The 19,380-nt window shown below is 41.6% G+C and overlaps 1 protein-coding gene across 1 annotated transcript in view; it reads left to right on the top strand.

The window, feature by feature from the left end:
• The window catches only part of LOC102819221 (TGF-beta receptor type-2-like), a 101,897-nt gene extending 88,645 nt beyond the window's left edge, over positions 1–13,252 (top strand). The window contains 2 exon segments of the mRNA XM_006851595.1: positions 10,043–10,170; positions 13,073–13,252. Of these exon segments, the coding sequence (XP_006851657.1) occupies positions 10,043–10,170; positions 13,073–13,252 (308 nt within the window).
• The last annotated feature ends 6,128 nt before the right edge of the window (positions 13,253–19,380 follow it).

Here is a 19,380-nt window from a genome sequence, read left to right as displayed (position 1 = left end):
TTGGTGCTCTCATTCTCACCAGTAAAATTAAGCTAATAGTAATATATACTTCAAAGAGTTCTCAGTAGATTAAATGAAGTAACCCGTAAAGCAAGTACTCAAACAATGGCTGCTACTATTCCTCGAGAAAGTTGTAGTTAGAAGTCAAAGTGACCTGACTGATTCCACAGCCCATGGTCCCTAGCCATCATCATACAGTGCTGGCCAACCACTGGAGAACATGTTTAGTAAACAGCAGCTGCGATTATCATTATTAGACGGCACACGACACACACACACTCTGGGCACCCTGGGTTTTGACTCAAATCAAAGCCATTCAAGAAGTACCTGGTGTGACAATCACACACTTGAGCATATTCAGTCATGGCCTCACTTTGAAGCCTCCCTTTACTGAAGCCTCCTTGGCTCCTCTGGATAAATCCCTGCTAACTAGACTCAGTCACAGCATCAGTGCCTTAACATCTGAAATAACTCTCTTATTTCACCAAAGATACCTTCATTCATTGAGTCGGTCAATTCTTCACTCATGTTTATTAAGTACCTATAAATATTTATATATATTTTTAAGCACTCAATAAGGTATGGCAGGCCTTGTTCAAAATGATAATGGTAAAGCAGTGAACCAAAACAGTTCCTGCTTCCAAGGAACAGAAGTCCAGCGAGGAACTAATCTAAAAATTCAAGTAATGAAAATTGATAAATAATGTCATATGTTTTTAGATATATAATAGGTGATGATTTTGGAAAGAAAAATAAAAACTGGGTTAAAACCAGTTGCCATTGAGTCAACTTGGATTCATGACCTCTTCTGTGTGCCATAGAGTTGGATGGCTAATTTCTCAGGAGTATATTACAGTGTCTTTCTAGGGAGATGATGTTGAGTGGACTTGAATCTCTGACCTTTTGCTTAGCAGTTGAACCTGGTAATGCCCATGGACTCCAATGCAAGTATTGTTGTTTTAAGTGCTGTCGAGTCAGTTTCAATTTGTATAGGGGTTCTGAGGAATATCTGATGGGTCTGAACCATTGACTTTGTGATTAGCAGTCCAGTATGTATCTTACAATGCCATAAGGGAATAGGTTATGACAGGAGATATTTTTCAGACACTTTGATGATCTAAAGAGCCAAGGAAACAGGTTTTCTTGAGTGGTTTTAAGAGGGAACAAGCAAGAAGGACATGATTGGTATGTTACTGTCGTATAAAAAAGCAGAGAAAGTGAAGAAATGACCGCTCAGTAAGGACAGGCCCAGAGGTGGGATCTCTTTTACAAAGAAATCTCTGTCCCCAGGTATTTGATCTGGTCAGTGTTCGTGCAAGTGTTCATGTGCTGTGTGGGAGGCGGATGAAGGCAGTCCCTCTCAGGGCCCCCTTGAGCAAACAGAGCAGGCACAATATTCGTGTCATCCCTAGCCAAAACTGGTTCACAAGCAAACCAATGCCGAAATCCCTCACCATGTAGACCTCTGACTACAGACTGACACTGAGCGGCCAACAGAGCCAGTATTTAACAGGAGAAGGAGTAACAGAACTCCTTAGTTAACTGTCAGCTTACTACATTCTTGTGTGACAGACAAAAAGTGCAACTGAATCAGAAAGATAGAAGAAAGAAAATGAGAGGGAGAGTTGAAAATAAGTAAAAGTGAGCGAGAAGGCCTAAGGAGAGAGCAGAAGCGAAGCACTATGTTTTCCTAGATTTCAGGGGAGTATAATCTGGAAGAAGGATATAAAAACTCAGGGGTACTGCTTTGGGGAAAACTATCAAACAACTTTGCTGCACTGTTAAGTTGGAACTATAATCAAAACAACAGCTGTGTACCAGATGCTGACTTCCAGAGGAGTGGCGTTGCTGTCCCAGTGACTTGCTCTCTGAGCGTGGCAGAACTAGGAAGAGAAAGAGGCAAGCGTATTTTCTCTGAAGAGCCTCAGGAGAGAAATTAGAAGAAACTGCTAGGACGTGGAGTTGTCGGTACTTCCTTCAGTGTGAAGACTGCAGGGAAGTGGGGGAAATGAGGGGAGTTGGGAGGAAGAAAAAGTTGCTCTCAAGCAGTACAATGAAGACGTTTCTGATAAAAGATCTTATGTGAGACACTCAAGTAAATAGGTATTCAGTCTGAGGGTGGTTTAGGAAGTCATCTGAAGGCGAGACAGGGACTTGGTTGAATTAAATAACTGCTGTGTGGGCATCTGCCTTGGGGTGGGTGCCCAAGACCCAGGAACAAGAATTTGAGTGTAAGTAGTTTACTTGGAGTCCTGGTGTGGCTGTGGGCTAATGCATCAGACTGCAAAGGCGTTTGAACTGCAAGGTTGGTGGTTCAAGCTTACCAGCTGCTCCTCGGAAACCCTATACAGGATTGCTATGGGTCAGAATTGACTCGACGGCACTTTACAACAACAAGTTTACTTGGAAAGAGATACTAGAAAATGCCAATAAGAGAGTGGGGAAGTGAATCAGGAAATGGAAGGAAGTCAGTAAGTGATGTGTTATCCAGCAGGTTACCATTGTGTGAAACTGAACAAAGCATGACGCTGCTGGGGAACTCTAGATGCTCCAGTGGAGAACACAGATCACTCATAGAACTCTCACCTCAACATCCATACCATACCCACAGGGAAATGGGGGTCTTTGGTTAAGGGTTGTTCTAGGAAACAAGTTGGGAGGGTTAATTCCAGACACTCCCAGCCTTCTCCACCTGCAGTTGGACCACTGTGCTTGGAAAGTGCAAATGCTCAGGGATGTGTTGTTGGTAAGTACCATTAAGTCAGTTCCAACTCATAGCGACCCTGCATAGCGTTTCCAAGGAGTGGCTGGTGAGTTTGAACCATGGACCTTGGAAAGACAGAACCTGTGGGACCTATTGGGTATTATGGTTGAGTTCTTACCTATAGCACCACACCAGGATTATAATGGTGGTAGTGGTGTGCCGTGGAGTCAGTTCCAACTCAGAGCGACCCTGTACAGGGTTTCTGAGACTGTAAATCTTTACGGGAGCAGAAAGCCTCATCTTTCTCCCAAGGAACAGCTGGTAGTTTTGAACTGCTGACCTTGCAGTTCACAGCCCGATTCATAACCACTACGCTACCAGAGCTCCTTACACCAGGATTATTGTGATTACAGTATGATGCTGAGTAATGGGGGAAGGCAGATGTGAGTTTTATTTTTATAGATAGGAAACTGAGGCATGAAGTAATTACGTGTTGTTGTTTTCCCCCCCAATCTTCTTACCTAATTCATGGTGGAGCTGGGGTAGAGCATTACTAGCAACACTCCCACTTCTGATGCATATTTTAGTACTTTTTTTTCTTTAAGTACTAAACATAATCTGACTCTGAGCTCTTTGCTTTTGTCTAAGAAGCAGTTCTAAAATTTTACAACTGTGGCACTGGACTTAAAAGTTGGTTTGAACTACAAGGTCGGTGGTTCAAGCTCACCAGCTGCTCCCTGGAAACCCTATACAGGGTCTCCATGAGTCGGAACCAACTCGACAGTACTTAACAACAACAATAGTATACATTAGCCAGGTATAGCATTTTACCGGGATTCTGCCTGGGTTACTTTTACTCTGAACTTGCTTTTACTCTACTTCTTCCATTTCAGACCCACCAGCTGCTCCTCGGAAACACTATAAGGGGTCACTGTAAACAGACTCTATGTCATTTAACAATAACAACAACAATTCTCAGAAAGGAGGCCTGAGGCTAATTGTTATTTGATCAACCAAACAAAGGAGAACTCTAGAGAACACTGCCTGACCTCTACTGCCACCTTGGCTGAGTCTGAGAGATTCTCTTCTGTCCCCAACTCACCACCATCATTCCCACCTTCTTTCTCAAACTCCAGAAGGAATCAAGTATTTGGGCTTCTTGTGGGTAACTAATAGCATTTAAGGAGAGATCACTGTAACTGTTCTTCATAATGAATTAGTGTTTCATTTTTTTTAATTGTTCACTGAGAAACTACAAACCATAACATCCAATCGGCCCACAGGTTCTCTGTTTCCTGGGTCATAAGGTGTGGAGAATCTAGCCAAGGCAGGAAGGGACATGTCTGATTACACAAGTCCCATGACAGTAATGTTTGCACTGGGGATGATGGGGTGCTCCAGTTGTTTTTATTCTGGTTGGGAAAGAATAAACTCACAGAAATGCTTAGTGCAGAGGAGAAGGGTGAAAGCCTCCTAAAAAGGCAAAATGGCTTCTTCAGCGTCAGAGTGATGCGTGGTGCCGTTCTGAATGCTCTTCCCGGAATCCAGAGCACTCTCTGGACCTTGGCTTTCTCAACTATAAAATGAGCTTGTTGAATCACTTCACTGAGGATTTCTCTTTCAACATTCTCTGTCTGACTAATTCTAAACCCTTAAAATATGTTTAATAATTTGTATTCTTTGTCCTCTGTCAAAATGCACTTCATGTTCTTGGCAAAACACTTAGAACAGTGTTCCTTAAAGTGTGGTCTGTACATCTGTACTGGTCCTCAAACTCTGTGGTCCAGGATTGTGCTACAATACACAGAAACTGAGCGTACATGTGTTTAGAAACGTCATAGCAGGTTGACATGCAACAGCACCCAAGTGGGATTTCATTTTTCTTGTACCTCATTTCCCCTGTGTTTTACCAGAGACTCAATCCCTGGTGGGTTAAGGGGAGAAAAAACAAAAAAACGCAAAACAAAATTTGTTTTATAAAAAGGTAGGCTGAGAAACACTTGATAAGAGGAAATTTTAAATTATCTGTAATCCTACTGTTCCACCTAAGCCACTTTTGTGCAAGAAAGCAAAGCTACGGTTGGGGGTTGATTTGCTCTGGTGTGGTGTTGTAGGTTAATGCACTGGACTACAAAGTCGGTTTGAATAGCAAGGTTGGCAGTTCAAGCTCACCAGCTGCTCCTTGGAAACCCTATACAGGGTCACTATGAGTCAAAACCGACTTGACAGCACTTAACAACAACATAAATTAAATTTAGGGATTCCTGGTATGAAACTGTAGGCTAAGCACTGGACTACAAATTGAAAGGTCTGAAGTTCAAGCCCAACAACCGCTTCTGGGGAATCCTATACAGAGTCCCTATAAATCAGAACCAACTTGATGACACTTAACAACAAAATTAAATTTAGGCGATTTGGTGGTGTGGTGGGTTAATCGTTGGGCTGTTTTCTGAAATGTCAGTAGTTTGAACCCAGTAGAGAGATAAGGCAGTCTGCCTGCTTAAAAACCCACAGCCTCGGAAACTGTACAGAGCAGTTCTGCTCTGTGTCAGGATTGCTACGTGTCTGAATAGATTGGGCAGCTGTGGGGCATATACATTTACTTTGCAATTTCATGTTTTAAATCACGCACGTTTTATAAAATGAAGTAATTTTAAGTGCCTCCATGAAAAATAAATAGAAGGGAATAAATACACTTTGTACCAAACAATTTTGCTTAAATGCTGTAGACATCTCAGTCTCCAGATTTCTAAAACCAGCCCAACTCCCTAATTGTTAGGGTTTAGATGCCTAAGGTCTCATCCTGAAAAGGATCATTCACATCCACCTAGCTGGCTGGGTACTTCTTACCTCCTCACCTGTTCTTCCAGGCCCAGGCACCACCCAATGTATGAGCCACCTCCTCCTACTGAGTCCAAGCAAATGTGCACTGAGGGACTCCTAGAAGAGCCGAGGAACACTTAGGAAATGACCTTCAGTAGGGAGTAGTTTCCAGTATGCTGATTATAAATGATCACCCTCTGAACACTTAGGAAATGACCTTCAGTAGGGAATAGTTTCCAGTATGCTGATTATAAATGATCACCCTCTGAGTCCTGATGGAGACCTAGAAAATTTATCTTCTTTAATGGCCAAGAGGAGTTTTTTTTTTAAAAGGCATTCTAGCCTGTGGTTGGTGTTTTATTTTTTACTATCAAATATCATAGCTGAAACTCAGATGCTGCTGAGAGGACAATGGGCAGCCTGCCAAACATTAACTCATCTTGTACATGTTAAAAACAAGAAAACTAATTGCTGTCAGAGTCAATTATGACTCGTAACAATCCTGTATGTGCTGAGTAGAACGGCTCCATAGGGGTTTTCAGACTGTGACGTTTCAGAAACAGATTGCCAGGCCTATCTTCCTAGGCACCTCTGGGTGGATTCGAATCTCTAACCATTGGGTTAGTAGTCTAGCATTTAACTATTTGCACCACCCAGAGACTTCTTTATACACAATGCAAGGTATGAATTAAAAGATAACGAATAGAAGTGGTGGTGTGCCGTGGAGTCGGTTCCGAATCATAGTGACCCTGTATAGGTTTTCCGAGGCTATAAATCGTTACGGGAGCAGAAAGCCTCGTCTTTCTCTCATGGAACCAGTTTCAAACCACTGACCTTGAGGTTAGCAACCCAGGTCATAACTACTATACTACTAGAGCTAGGAGTAGGTTGTTCAAAGTGAACAAGTACAAAGAAGGAAAAAGGATGAGCTCTACTTTAAAAAATGCAGAAGTATATTCAGACTGCCTCCTAGAAACAAAATACAATGTTGTATAAATATAACATTTCCCAAGAATTGAAGACAGATCAATTTAAAGCATGCATCCACTCCAAATCCCTATCCCCACTCCTAATCTGAAAGGCTAATACTGAAGCATGATCATTTAGGGATTAGAGCTTGACAGTTTGGGCCTCATAAGTATTATTCAAGTCTTGTCAACTTTAAACCTAGAAGGATTCTTCCCTTGTGATTCAGGGAATCAGTCCCTTTACCACCTGTTTTCAGACTACCCTTGTCCTCCCTTCCAGATGAAATCTATCCTTAATAAAAGTCAGAAGCAGGCCTCATATACCTTGAGCATATTTGTTGTTGTTAACTGCCATCAAGTCAGTTGCAACACATAACAACCCTGTATAGGGTTTCCGAGGAGCAACTGGTGGGTTTGAACTGCCAACCTTTTGGTTTGCTGTCCAGTGCGGATCTACAGCACCACACCAGAAGTCCTTGAGAATATTGGGAATCTCATAATTTCCCAAGGTTTTAGAAAAAGCAGGCAGTATCCCAGTTAGGATACTTACTCAGGAGTGAGGATGTTTCATGATTAAAGACCCAGCAACATAGACTCTTGTGGAAGACAAGATGATGACTATAATCCTTCCCAGTTCTTTGCCCAATTCTCCCTCCCTTGACACCTATCTCCCTTTCCCCATGGAAATCTCTTTGGGTCCACACAGAAAATTTTTAATTAAAGTAAATGCTGTGTATTAGATAATTTTGAAGATTAGGACTTGAATGAAATAAATTGGGTCTGGGTTGTAATTTCAACTAGAGACTTTTCCTTTGTTCTTAAGAAAGATCAGCAGTGAGATAGATCCCTGGGCTAGATTCTGATCCCAGTATTGGTTATACTTAAAATAAATTTTTTTCTCCCTCAGCCTGAGCATTTTATTAGCTGATAGTTTACTTTTAGCTTTTCAAGAAGGGATTACCTCAAGGCCTCAGAGTGTCTTTGCAACCAAGGTCAGATGGTCCCATTTAGCTGAGAGAGAGACCTGGAATGAAAGGAGAAAGCACTTAGTTGGCTACTGTCTCAGCACTAAGAAGCATAAGCTGTAACAAGGCACCCTGGAGTGTGAACTCTACCACAGAGTGATCCCACCCAGAAGTAAAGGGGCTGGGCTGTAAAACTTCACATTGATCAGTCATTGGCTACAGGCTACCATGGTCAAGTTCACATCGGCCAAGGATAATCCTCCTGAGAAGGATGAAGTTGTGAGCCCTTTGTATTCAACATCTGCAGTATCAGGGACTGGTGCACTTGCCTCAGTAAAGGGGATCGAAATAGGGCATCAACTACAACTGTTTCTGTAAGCAAAAGTTTGGAAATCAGCAGCCAGTGCAATGATATGTTAGTGAAGGAGCACTTTATATTATATGGATTTTCTCTAGTTTATATTATACATACCTCAAGACATGTCACAATAAGGGCATAATATTTGATTCAATTCAGTTCTTTTATTTTATAGAAGAGAAAATGTAGGTCAGAGTCATCTAATACTGGGAACCAACTCTGGTTCCCAGTTCTCTGATTTCCCTTGAATTCTACCCAACTCATTTTTCTTGAATATTTATTATATGTATAAAGTACAGTTTTAGTCATTTGAATAGGGAGTTGAAAGGTATAAACTTTAGCATCTCCCTCAGGCCTTTAGGACCTTACAATCTGGTAAAAGATAAGGAAATGAAGAAAGAAATACAACATATAAATAGTATGCAAATCAACATATCTTTCCACATGAAAATATGGATTAAAGTACCAAGGGCATTTAAAGACAAAGTGAACACTAAAAAGGACAGTTTGTCTCAAGGCAACAGGAGGTCTTTAGCCCAAATATTCCTATATTTAAAACTATAAATAAAGAATTCAGAAAACCTATTTCAGCAAGACTAAATAAGATAAATTATGCAAATAGGATTGTAAGAAAGAAGCAAACATTCACACAAGGATAAGCTATTTAATTTGGAAATCTTCTTCAATTTTTAGTCCTCAAAGGGCAGATTATTAAAAGTTTTACTTATTCAACAAGATTATTTTAAAACAAATGATCAAAGCTGTTACTTATATTAGAATTAAGGACTGAATCCAACCCCCTCTTCTCTTTCTTGCTCACACATATTTTGGTGCTTGAGAGTTTTCTGTCTTTTATACTGTCCTGTGCTACATTAACCCATATATTTATTGTCCACCTACTCAGTTATGTGTATTTTAATATTCTTACAGAATCTGAACACCATTGAAGAGTCACTCATTGACTTTTCATTCATACATTCAACAATGAATAACAAGTGGCCTTGTTAGAAGTGCTGGGAATACAGAAATGCAAAAGGGACTCTGCTTGTATCCTCATGTACTCCGTGTATTTAGATGAGATTACAAAAAAAAAGGAAATTATATTTTTAAATGATAAGTGCAAAACTAGTGTTTTCCCATCCCTAAACATTGAATCATGAATGACTCTGGGAAAATTCAAGAGAGTTTCTATGGAGCTCTAGCCTCTGAGTTAAGACCTAAGGCCCTAATGAAGGGTTACGTCATTCTCCATTTCTTTCTTTATAATAGATATCATTGAAGGAAAATGATCTTTTAAACATTTTATTTATTGATGTTACAATTAATTTGTTCCCTCTGTCATTTCACTAAAATAGTGTTCTTTAAGATTCTTCTATCCTAATGAGCCATTTCCATCCTAAGGAGCCACAGTTGCATAGTGGGTTGTGCATTAAACTGCTAACCATAAAGTCAACAGTTCAAATATACCAGCTGCTCTGCAGGGAAAAGAGCAGGCTTTCAACTCCCAACAAGATTTACAGCCTCAGAAACCCTACACAGTGTAGCTATGAGTCAGAATCAACTCAGTGGCAGTGGGCTTGGTTTATTTGTGTTAATGCCTTTGGAGATGCTTTTTGACTTAATTGCCCTCTCTCAGTGAAGTTTTCATACCACATATTAAATCTGTTTCTGTTGTGTGGCCATGTGTTGTTGTTAAGTGCCATTGAGTTGGTTCCAACCCATAGCGACACTGTATAGGGTTTCTGAGGAGTGGCTGGTGAGCTTGAACTGCCGACCTTGTGGTTCAAACCAACTTTGCAGTCCAACGCATTAACCCACAGCACAACACCAGGACTCCATGTGGCCACGTGGATGGCCAGAAATATTCTGATATCTAAAAGCTGTTTATGCTTCACCCAAACCAATGTTTGCTCTCCTGGGGACGGATCATTCCCATTAACAATGTATGCATTAACACATAAGCTCGGCACCCTTGTCCATCGTCTATCCTCTGTCCTCACCTGTTAGTACACTACCTAGTACATATAAGCACTCATTTATTGAATACTGCCTAAGCTCTTTCCATAACATCTTCCTTCTCTTTTTAGTTGACCGTTATTAAAAATTGCTCTTGGAGTCACCATAGATGTATTTTACACTCAGTACCTCATACCTCCCTACCTGCCATTTCACCTTGAGCACACACCATTCTCAATGGTACTATGTTTGTTTGCTTTCTTAACAGAAGTAAAAGATTACGAGCCTCCATTTGGTTCCAAGGTGCGGGAGCATCCCTGTGTTGAAAGCATGAAGGACAATGTGTTGCGAGATCGAGGACGGCCAGAAATTCCCAACTCCTGGCTCAACCACCAGGTATGGAGTGACTGCTTTGTCAAAAAATAAAATCCATCTGAAACAGTCTTTTAGATAGCGCAGGCTTCTAGGACATCAGCTTAACTGTGAGGGCAGGTTCCTATATATTTTGTGGCCTTATTAAATTTTGTTTTAAAAAAGAATGTTAATAAACTTGGATGACCCTGATAAAATTTACAACCAACAGGTATATACAATATTCAAAGAGGGTTATAGAGCATCCATTGAAAAGCATTTGTCATGTCTTCCAAGCCACCTTGGTACTGGTTTGACGTAGTTATATGCAGTCTGTGCAATTGACCCACCTGCTTTTACATCAAGAATTTATGTTTCATTCCCTTTTGGACTCCAAGTGCCTAATTCTGGGAATCTCCAGCCCTGGAAGGAAATACTTAGCAGATTGGGAAATAAGCAGGGTTTGTCATGCAGCTGGGCTGATAGTGTCTGCAGGATGCACAGACCACTAGAGGGATAGGTAGGTCTTGTCCACAAACTGGAGAAGTCTGTATTAGCACGCATGGGAAAGAGACGTCAGCTCACTGCTTTGGAATAAGGGAAAGCAAAGGGCAAGTGGGAAATGCAAGCGAGCAATTTGGAAACCTGTCCATTGAGAACAATTAAGAACACTTTGAACATTTATTCTTCATTGCCATTGAGTTGACTGCAGCACATGGTGAATAGAAAGAAAACTCGCCTGGTACTGTGTCTTCATTATGATTCTTGGTATTCTTGAGTCCACTGTTTATTTTGGGTGACTTCCAGCCTAGGGATTCATGTTTCAGCATTCTATCAGACAACATTCTGTTGTGTTCCGTAAGGTTTTCATTGGCTAATTTGGGGAAGTAGATCACCAGCCCATTCTTTGAAGTCTTGTCTGGAAGCCCCCTAAAACCTGTCCACCATGGGTAATCCTGATGGTATTTGAAACATCGGTGGCATAGTTTCGAGCATCATAGTGACATACAAATCATCTCAGTATGCCAAACTGATAGAAAGATGGTGGGGAACTGTCGAATGGCTTCTTTTTTCTTCTTTTCAGGAAATGATAGCCAAGGTGTCCATAGCAGGGCAGTAGTTCAGGACTTGCAGGGTGGCCTACAAAATTCTTTATTTTAGGAGCATTTTGATGACTGTGCTGGTTAGAGATAAAGGAGAAAACTGTAGTCTGGAAGTATATGCATGTATGTCTGTCACACCCAGCAGAGAGCCATCCAAATGTGCCCCCTTTCTTACTGACAGAATTTTTTATTTCCTCTTTTGGATGAATTCTCTCATACAGTTAAGGCTGGGACTAAGTCATAGGACAGAGAAACTTCAGATAAGAAACAGAAACAACAGATCAGGCATGATTGGAAAGACAGATGGAGCAGGAAGCCTGGATTTTAGCCAATCATGTCTGAGAATCACCACAGTGGACAGATCCAAGTACAGTCAGGGGAGAGCGTGAACCAGGCGGCAGGGGTCAGGGGCTTCCCCAGGGTGTTGGGCAAAGCCCCTTTGAATCTGAGAATATTAGGCTGTTTTGCATTAACTGAAATCAGAAGCTGCTAGTGTTATGTTTCTCACTGACTCTGTTGCCTCCTCTGCTGTACAGTTCTTGTAATGAAGTCATTATTCATGATGATAAAATTCTGGAAAGAATTTACATAATACATTTTTTCTCTTAATGAGATTTGTTGCCCTATTGATTTCAAGTTAATGCTTAATATTTAATTTAATTTACTGCCTGTAATTACAGTGCCAGAATAAAATAAATGTTACTTGTGTTCCAACAATAACACTCCTCTCTTAACAGGGCCATCAATCAATACCGTCAATTAGGTGAATTATACAATTAATTCAACATCCTGAACTCAAGGGGTGGGGAGGAAGAGACAGGCTTAGGCATGTCGGGAAATTTAATGGCATTAGTTGGCAAATAGGGGAAGTACCAGTTTTGCAAGATGGTGTGGAATTTATCTGCCCCACTTGGGCTGCCCAGTATGAAGGATCACCTTGTTGGTCCTCTAATTGGCAGAAGCACACTCTCATTCTGTCAGTTGATCTCTTGATTTAACCCGACTCCCAAAAAGGACTTGAAATGGCTAACAAACATTGTAAATGAAAAATTAAGGCGCAAAGGGAGGACTTTTGTCCCCCTTATTGAATGGGACCTTTATGGCAACCCTGTGTGTTCCAGAGAAGAACAGCTCCATAGGGTTTTCTTGATCATAATCTTTATGCGTACAGATCACCAGACCTTTCCACTGCAACACCACTGGCTGGCTTTGTACTGCACATTTTAAAGTTAGCAGCCAATCGTAGACTGCTTGTGACATGCTAGACTGAACCCTATGATACTGCCTAGAATCAAACACGTCTAACCTGTGAAGCTCATCCTGATGTTGGACAGTAATGGGGCATAGCCAAGATCCTCTTGGGCAGCCATGGAAACTTCTACTGAATTACTCCCCAGAAGATGTGTAAACTTTATAAAATGATACCAGGTTAATACCCATACACCACTCTGACTGGAGTATTCATCCCTGTTAAAATAGAAAGATGTGAAGATGATATTAGGGGCTACCGAATGGGAACTGTTCCGGTATTGGGGATGTTGCTATGCCCTAGAAACGTAATGAGAGGCCCTGGACTCTTTCTCTATTTCACCATCCGATGGCACTAGAGCACACAGGCACAGTAGGTCTCCATGGCAGCACAACGCTGCTTCCCACGTATATCAGGCTGACTCCCCCTTCCCCCCCCACACACACACACACCCCTAGTGGGCATTCAGTAGGTTTGTTACTGTGCAAGTTCTCTCACACCTGGCCTATATGGCAGGAACAAGGTCCAGCAAGCCAACAGCCTCCTATGGAGCCTTCTAATTCACGCTGCCCTTTGGGCTTCTTTCCCATTGCAGGGTATCCAGATGGTATGTGAGACCCTGACCGAGTGCTGGGACCATGACCCTGAGGCCCGTCTCACGGCGCAGTGCGTGGCAGAGCGCTTCAGTGAGCTGGAGCACCTGGACAGACTCTCGGGGAGGAGCTGCTCTGAGGAGAAGATTCCCGAAGACGGCACCCTGAACACTACCAAATAGTTTGCCCTGGTCAGGCTCTACCAAGTCCAAAGAGGGCACTTCTTTCACCAAAGAACAGAGGCATCAGGAAGCTGCCCCTGGACTGATGCTTCCTGGAAAACCAAGGGGTCACCTCCATCCCTGTAAGCTGTGGGGATGTCTGAAGCAACTACAGCAGGGAGTGGGTGACATAAATCGTTCTATGCCTTTGACGTTGTCATAGGATAAGCTGTATTAGCACTGCCTCAGGAAATGAGATCGATTTTTGCAATGTCCAATAACATTTGCACTTTATTAATGCCTGTATATAAATATGGAATAGCTATGTTTTATATATATATACATATATATATGTGTGTGTATATATATATATATGTTTATATCTATCTATACAGCCATACTCTGAAAGGAGACAAGGAAAAAGATAAAGTATTCCCAGGAAATTGGTTTTATTGGAAAACTCCAAAACTGAGCAGAGACGGAAACGGCCTATGATAGCATTAGCACTTGACAATCCCATATGTGATGGCTCTCTGATGCTATGGGGGAGGGGGCTGTGCATTAGAGAGAGTGGCTCCCAGTCTCACAGCATGCTCTTGCCATGTTGCACTCGTTTTTGCAAAATCCTAATTCCCCACAAGTGGGTTCTCTTCTAGCCATGGAGTGAGATACTGTTGCACTGTCTGGGGACTAGTGTTCTTGGGGCTCCTGTGTGCAGTTGTTTCTCATGAACTTTCACTTGAGTTTCACAACTGGTGTGTGAACCAATCTAGCTCCCTCAATCTAGCTCAGAAACTCTGCCATAAACTATCTCTAATAGTTTAAACATTTTGAGGCCCACATTTTACCTTCACAGGCTGAGAAAAATTAGAAGTATAAATTCCCCAGTCCATGAAATTAGAAGGCAGTCTTCTATTTGCCTTACCTTCTACTAATGAGAAATTGTTCTCTGTTTTTCCATTTCCCCAGTACCTATATAACTCTTCTCCATTCCCCTCCCTTCACTCTTTCTTTAAAGGAGACAAATTCCCTCTCTGAGATTCATTCGCCATGTTTCATTTTCAGCACACTTGGTTCTAGTCTCTAGCTTTCTGGGCAAAGATGAGTAGGCTCCTGAACACTTACTTGAGCCTAGTGGAAAGGATTGGAGTGACACAACACTGCCACATTCAGGACAATTTCTCTAGGCACTTTGAACATATGTTTTATTTGGCCAGAATAGCACTTAAGAAAAAAATTAAGCCACTATTTAGAAGTTGCAGACTTTGCAAAAAAACAAGACCAAAAAATCCATAAGGGAAGCAGATGGCAAAACAAAACAAAATCCAGTTTTTTCTAGGCCAGCGCAGGTGTGTGTATACACTTAAAACAGCTTTACTGCTCTCTGTAAGTATTTGCCACTGCCACGATCGGGCAGTGTTTTGTTCTGCTGTGCATAGGGTCACTATGAGTCAGTACCGACTCGATGGCACCTAACAACAACAACAACTTTCATCCTGGAGTCCTGGTGTGGTGCTGTGGGCTAATGCGTCAGACTACAAAGTCATTTGAACTGGAAGGTTGGTGGTTCAGGCTCACCAGCTGCTCCTTGGAAACCCTATACAAGGTCACTATGGGTCGGAACTGATTCAACAGCACTTAACAACAACGACTTTCATCCTGGCATCCTGGTATGGCATTGCGGGTTAATGCGCTGGACTGCAGAGTCAGTTTGAAGCACAAGGTTGGCAGTTCAGGCTCACCAGCCGCTCTTCAGAAACCCTATACAGGGTCGCTATGGGTGGAACCAACTCGACGGCACACAACAATAACAAAATTCATCCCAGTCTGGCAATTAACCTGACCCTCCTGGTGTGGCGCTGTGGGTTAATGCGCTGGACTACAAGGTCGGTGTGAATCACAAGGGTGGCAGTTTCCACTCCTCAGACTCCTATACAGGGTCGTTATGGGTCAGAACCAACTCGATAGCACTTAACAATGACAACCAAGGTTCTAGTGTAGCACTATAGGATAAGCACTGTACTGCTAAATACAAGGTCGGTGGTTCAAAACCACCAGCCATTCCTTGGTAATGTATACAGAGCTGCTATGAGTTGGAACTGACTCAGTGGCACTTAACAACAATAGCAACCTAACAACAAAAACAATCAAGGCCACTTTTAAGAAATGTGCATTCAAGCAGTCTTTGGGTATGTAAGATGATGTTGATTCCCTTCCTCTTACTGGATCTAAATTTAATATTTGAAGTTGGCCTGTTAGTGGACTAAAGAGGTCCTACTCTGTGTGACCCTGATGAACCCCAAGTCTCTTTTGTTCATATGCTAAGAATTTTTAAATTGATCTTTACTCCAAGAAACTTTTGTCATTGTTACCAGTCTGTCCATGATGGTAGTCTTCCCATCTTTTGCAGAATTTGCTAGCCAGGACTTGAAAGTGAGAGACAAGAGCCCAATTTGCAGTTTAAGTAATTGTTCCCATGGACAAGAAGAATGAGCTTAAATACTTCATAGGATACTTGTTAATCCATAAACAAGTATTAATGTTGCAAGTAACAATCTCTTTTAAGAATGTTTTTGAGCTACTTCTTTTCAGTAAAATAGGAATATGAGAGAGGGCTTGACAGTGCGTAAATCAGCACAGCTATTTAGATTTTTGGAAGTCCTCATCTCATTAGGGTTGTAGGAGACACCCTGAAGTTTGACATTAAGTGTGACTATCTAGTGCCCTGTTCAGTCAGGCTAGCCTGAAAGAAGTAAAGGCAGTTGGGCTGCAATACCATGGAAGCACTGGGAAAATCTGTGTGCACCATAGGGCTTGCTGATGCTGTCCCAATAGCTGTTGCTCATTGACCTCTAGTGGTGAGTTTCTAGAATAGTTGTCCATTGATGGGCTCTACGAGATTCTCTATTGCTTCCAAGTCATCATTAGCATAAACTGGAATGTAATGTCAGATGATACTGTGGCCTGCTTTATTATTTTTATTCATTTCTTATTCAAGATAAAAGACCAAGGAATAACATTCTGTAGTTCCTAAAAATACTGACTTTTTTTTTTAACTACTACACATAAAGGCAAAGTTTTATTCTTTTATAAAAACACTTCATGTATTAAAATAGGAATGTGAATGCGGTATACTCTTTTTATTGTCTCAAGCACTTATTTTCATTCTATGCAGTGTTTGTCTTTTATATAAATAAAATGTTTATTAGATTGAATAAAGCAAACATACTCAGGTCAGTTCTTTGGCTCGTGTCTGTATTCATGGTACCTAAGCCCATATGTCTCACTGGGTTATTTAGCAATTTATGCAGAAAGAATCACAAGACAAATCCTCTCAGACTTATCAATGTTTAGTTCTTCTTTAACTGAAAAGTCTCAAGTCTCTTTTAAAAACAAACAGTCAAGCACTAACAGAGGTGCAAGAATATGAGCTGAAGCAGATGCTGTAGGTGGTCTAACCTTTATCCCTACGTCCCTGGTGTGCAGTCTCTCTGAATAACCATATGGCTTCCATCTTGGCCTCTCCCCATGGTCACAGGGGCTGCCTCTGTCTCCATGATTGCTTCTTCCAGGAATTGTCACAGTCAAGACTACTAATAGCTTATACTGTTATTTTTAGTCACTGTCAAGTTGGCCTCTGACCCCATTCTCCATGGACCAAAATGAAGTCTAATCCTCTATCTAATCAGTTTTTGATTCAGACTACTGTGGTTCATAGGCCTCTCATTGACTGATTTTCACAAGTAGAGTGTTAGGCCTTCCTCCCCAGTCCATCTTAATCTGGAAGCTTCTCTGACACCTGTCCAGCATCATGCCAACACACAAGTCTCACTAACAATCAGGTGGTGGTTGGACATGGGGTGCATTTTCCAAGGAACGTAACCCAGATTTCCCACATGGAAGGCAAGAATTCTACCAGTGTACCATCACCACCCCTTATACCTGCCTTTGATCCCTCGCCCTAAGAGATTATGAGCTGTCTTTTTGATTCTTGTTATGTGTCATGCTTCTTCACTATTCATTTCCACTCCAGCCACCCCATCCCATTTGGTGCTTTAAATCACCCTATCTGTGTTGCCAGATGAATGTGCCTTAGGAAGTTGTTTCCAGATCATTGCTTAAAGGGCTCCTTTGACAAAGTATATTATGAAATTCTCTGCCTAAACCTTGAGCTATTTTGGGATCTCAGAGATTTTTGTGGCTTTTTTTGAGTTATCAGCTGAGTTCTATGTAGTTACCATCCTCTTGTAAGTGCCCGCATTAGGGTTTCTCAACACCAACACTATTGACATTTTGGGTCAGATTATTCTTTGTTGTGGACGACTGTTTTGTAAATTGCAGGATGTTTAGCATCATCCCTAGCCTCCTCTCTAGTTATTAGCAGAACCCAGCCCACAGCTATAGCAACGAAAAATGTCTCCAGACATCACTAAATATCCTTTGGGAGACAAAATTGACCCCACTTGAGAATCACTGAGTTGATGATGTGGACCTATAATACTGTGGGCATTTGTTATGACCCAACTTACCTGATAGCTTGACAATTTTAGAAGTTACTAATGATGTTGTCGCTAAGTGCTATTGAGTCAGTTCTGACTCATAGTGCCCTTGTATAGGGTTTTCAAGGAGTGGCTAGTAGATGTGAACTGCCAAGCTTGCAGTTAGCACTCCACTGCTTATTACAGTGTGCCACACCAGGCTACCTTACTAACAGCAATGGTTACCACTGGATAACCTGCGTGATCTCTGTGCCTCAGTTTATTCATATATATGAAAGGATTTTACAGGGATGGCACCTAACAATAACAACAATATATAAGATCCTAGGGTCCTGGTGTGGTGTTGTAGGAGAATGCACTGGATTGAAAGGTCTGTTTGAACTGCAAGGTTGGCAGTTCTAACTCACCAGCCATTCCTTGGAAACTATATACAGGGTCGCTATGAGTCAGAACCAACTTGACAGCATTTACCAACAATGTAAGATATCCCTGGGATACGGCATTCATACAAGGCTTTTGGAATTATGTCTTGAACTTGGAAAACTTTCAATGCATGTTGGTAAATAATAAGCAGGTATAATATTTCTCAAAAAGGCAGATTTTGAGATACATCCTAGCGAGCATTAATAACACAGAGCAGAATGCCTAAGTATATGATATAGGCCTGTGGGACAGGAAAGTGCCTTGTGTGAGTATTGATAATCTGAGAAACCATTCATTGAGTGACTGCTGGAACATGAGACTTAATTTTTCCACCAGCTACATGAGGTGGATACTATGTCCATTTGGTAGATGAGAAACCAATGTTCAGAGACCTCAAGTAAAAAACCCTGATTATCACAGAAGGCAGAACCTGAGTACAAAATCAACTTAGGAGAGAACAAACAAGATGGTGGGCTGCGTAGGAGTGCATTAAGGAGTTCCATCAGCAACAACACAAAATACAGGACCAAGCAGGCTCAGGGGATGGTCCCAAAACTCTGAACCACATATAAAGGAATATTTAGAAGATTGGAAGGCTTACAGCTATGGGAATTTTTAGCAGAAGCAAGAAATCCCTTGCTTCCCAATTCAAGATGCTCAGCTGCTCCAGGAGCCGCCATCTTGGGTGAGACCAAGCGGGGAAGGATCAGAGCAACCGCGGATGCCTGACAGAACCACAGAGATAAAGGTGTAGACATTCTTTCCTTTTAGTATCTGATCATTGGCCCCTTGCTGTCTATGCACCTCCATTCTAGTGACTATAGGGATGCATGAGCTAGTGGACACGCCAGCCCCACCTTCGGAGGATTCTACTACGCATGCGCACAGATCTCCTCAAAATTTAAAGAGATACTTTCCACTTAAAACCAAACGGCCACAGCCGGCCCTGAACTGTTTATAACTAGAAAAAAGGCCAGAATGGTGAATGTAGAGCAGAATAGACAGAAAGAAAAAGGAAATAGGCCGAAAATTAAATCCTAAATTATGTCAACAATGACCAACAGTGGTATCTTGAAATTTCTCAGGAAGAAGAGTGAAAAGGGAAGCCCATTTCCTGATCACATCTACCTGGAGGCAATCAGAAATCATAAAAAAATACCAAAATACATACCCATCTAAGTATTAAGGCCACAGATAACCCCTGAAGATGCCCAAAAAACAGAAGCA

This window comes from Chrysochloris asiatica, unplaced genomic scaffold, assembly GCF_000296735.1.
Source record: "Chrysochloris asiatica unplaced genomic scaffold, ChrAsi1.0 scaffold00030, whole genome shotgun sequence".
Taxonomy (NCBI): domain Eukaryota; kingdom Metazoa; phylum Chordata; class Mammalia; order Afrosoricida; family Chrysochloridae; genus Chrysochloris; species Chrysochloris asiatica.
Note: the sequence above shows the minus strand (reverse complement) of the source record. Positions and strands in the feature narration are given on the sequence as shown.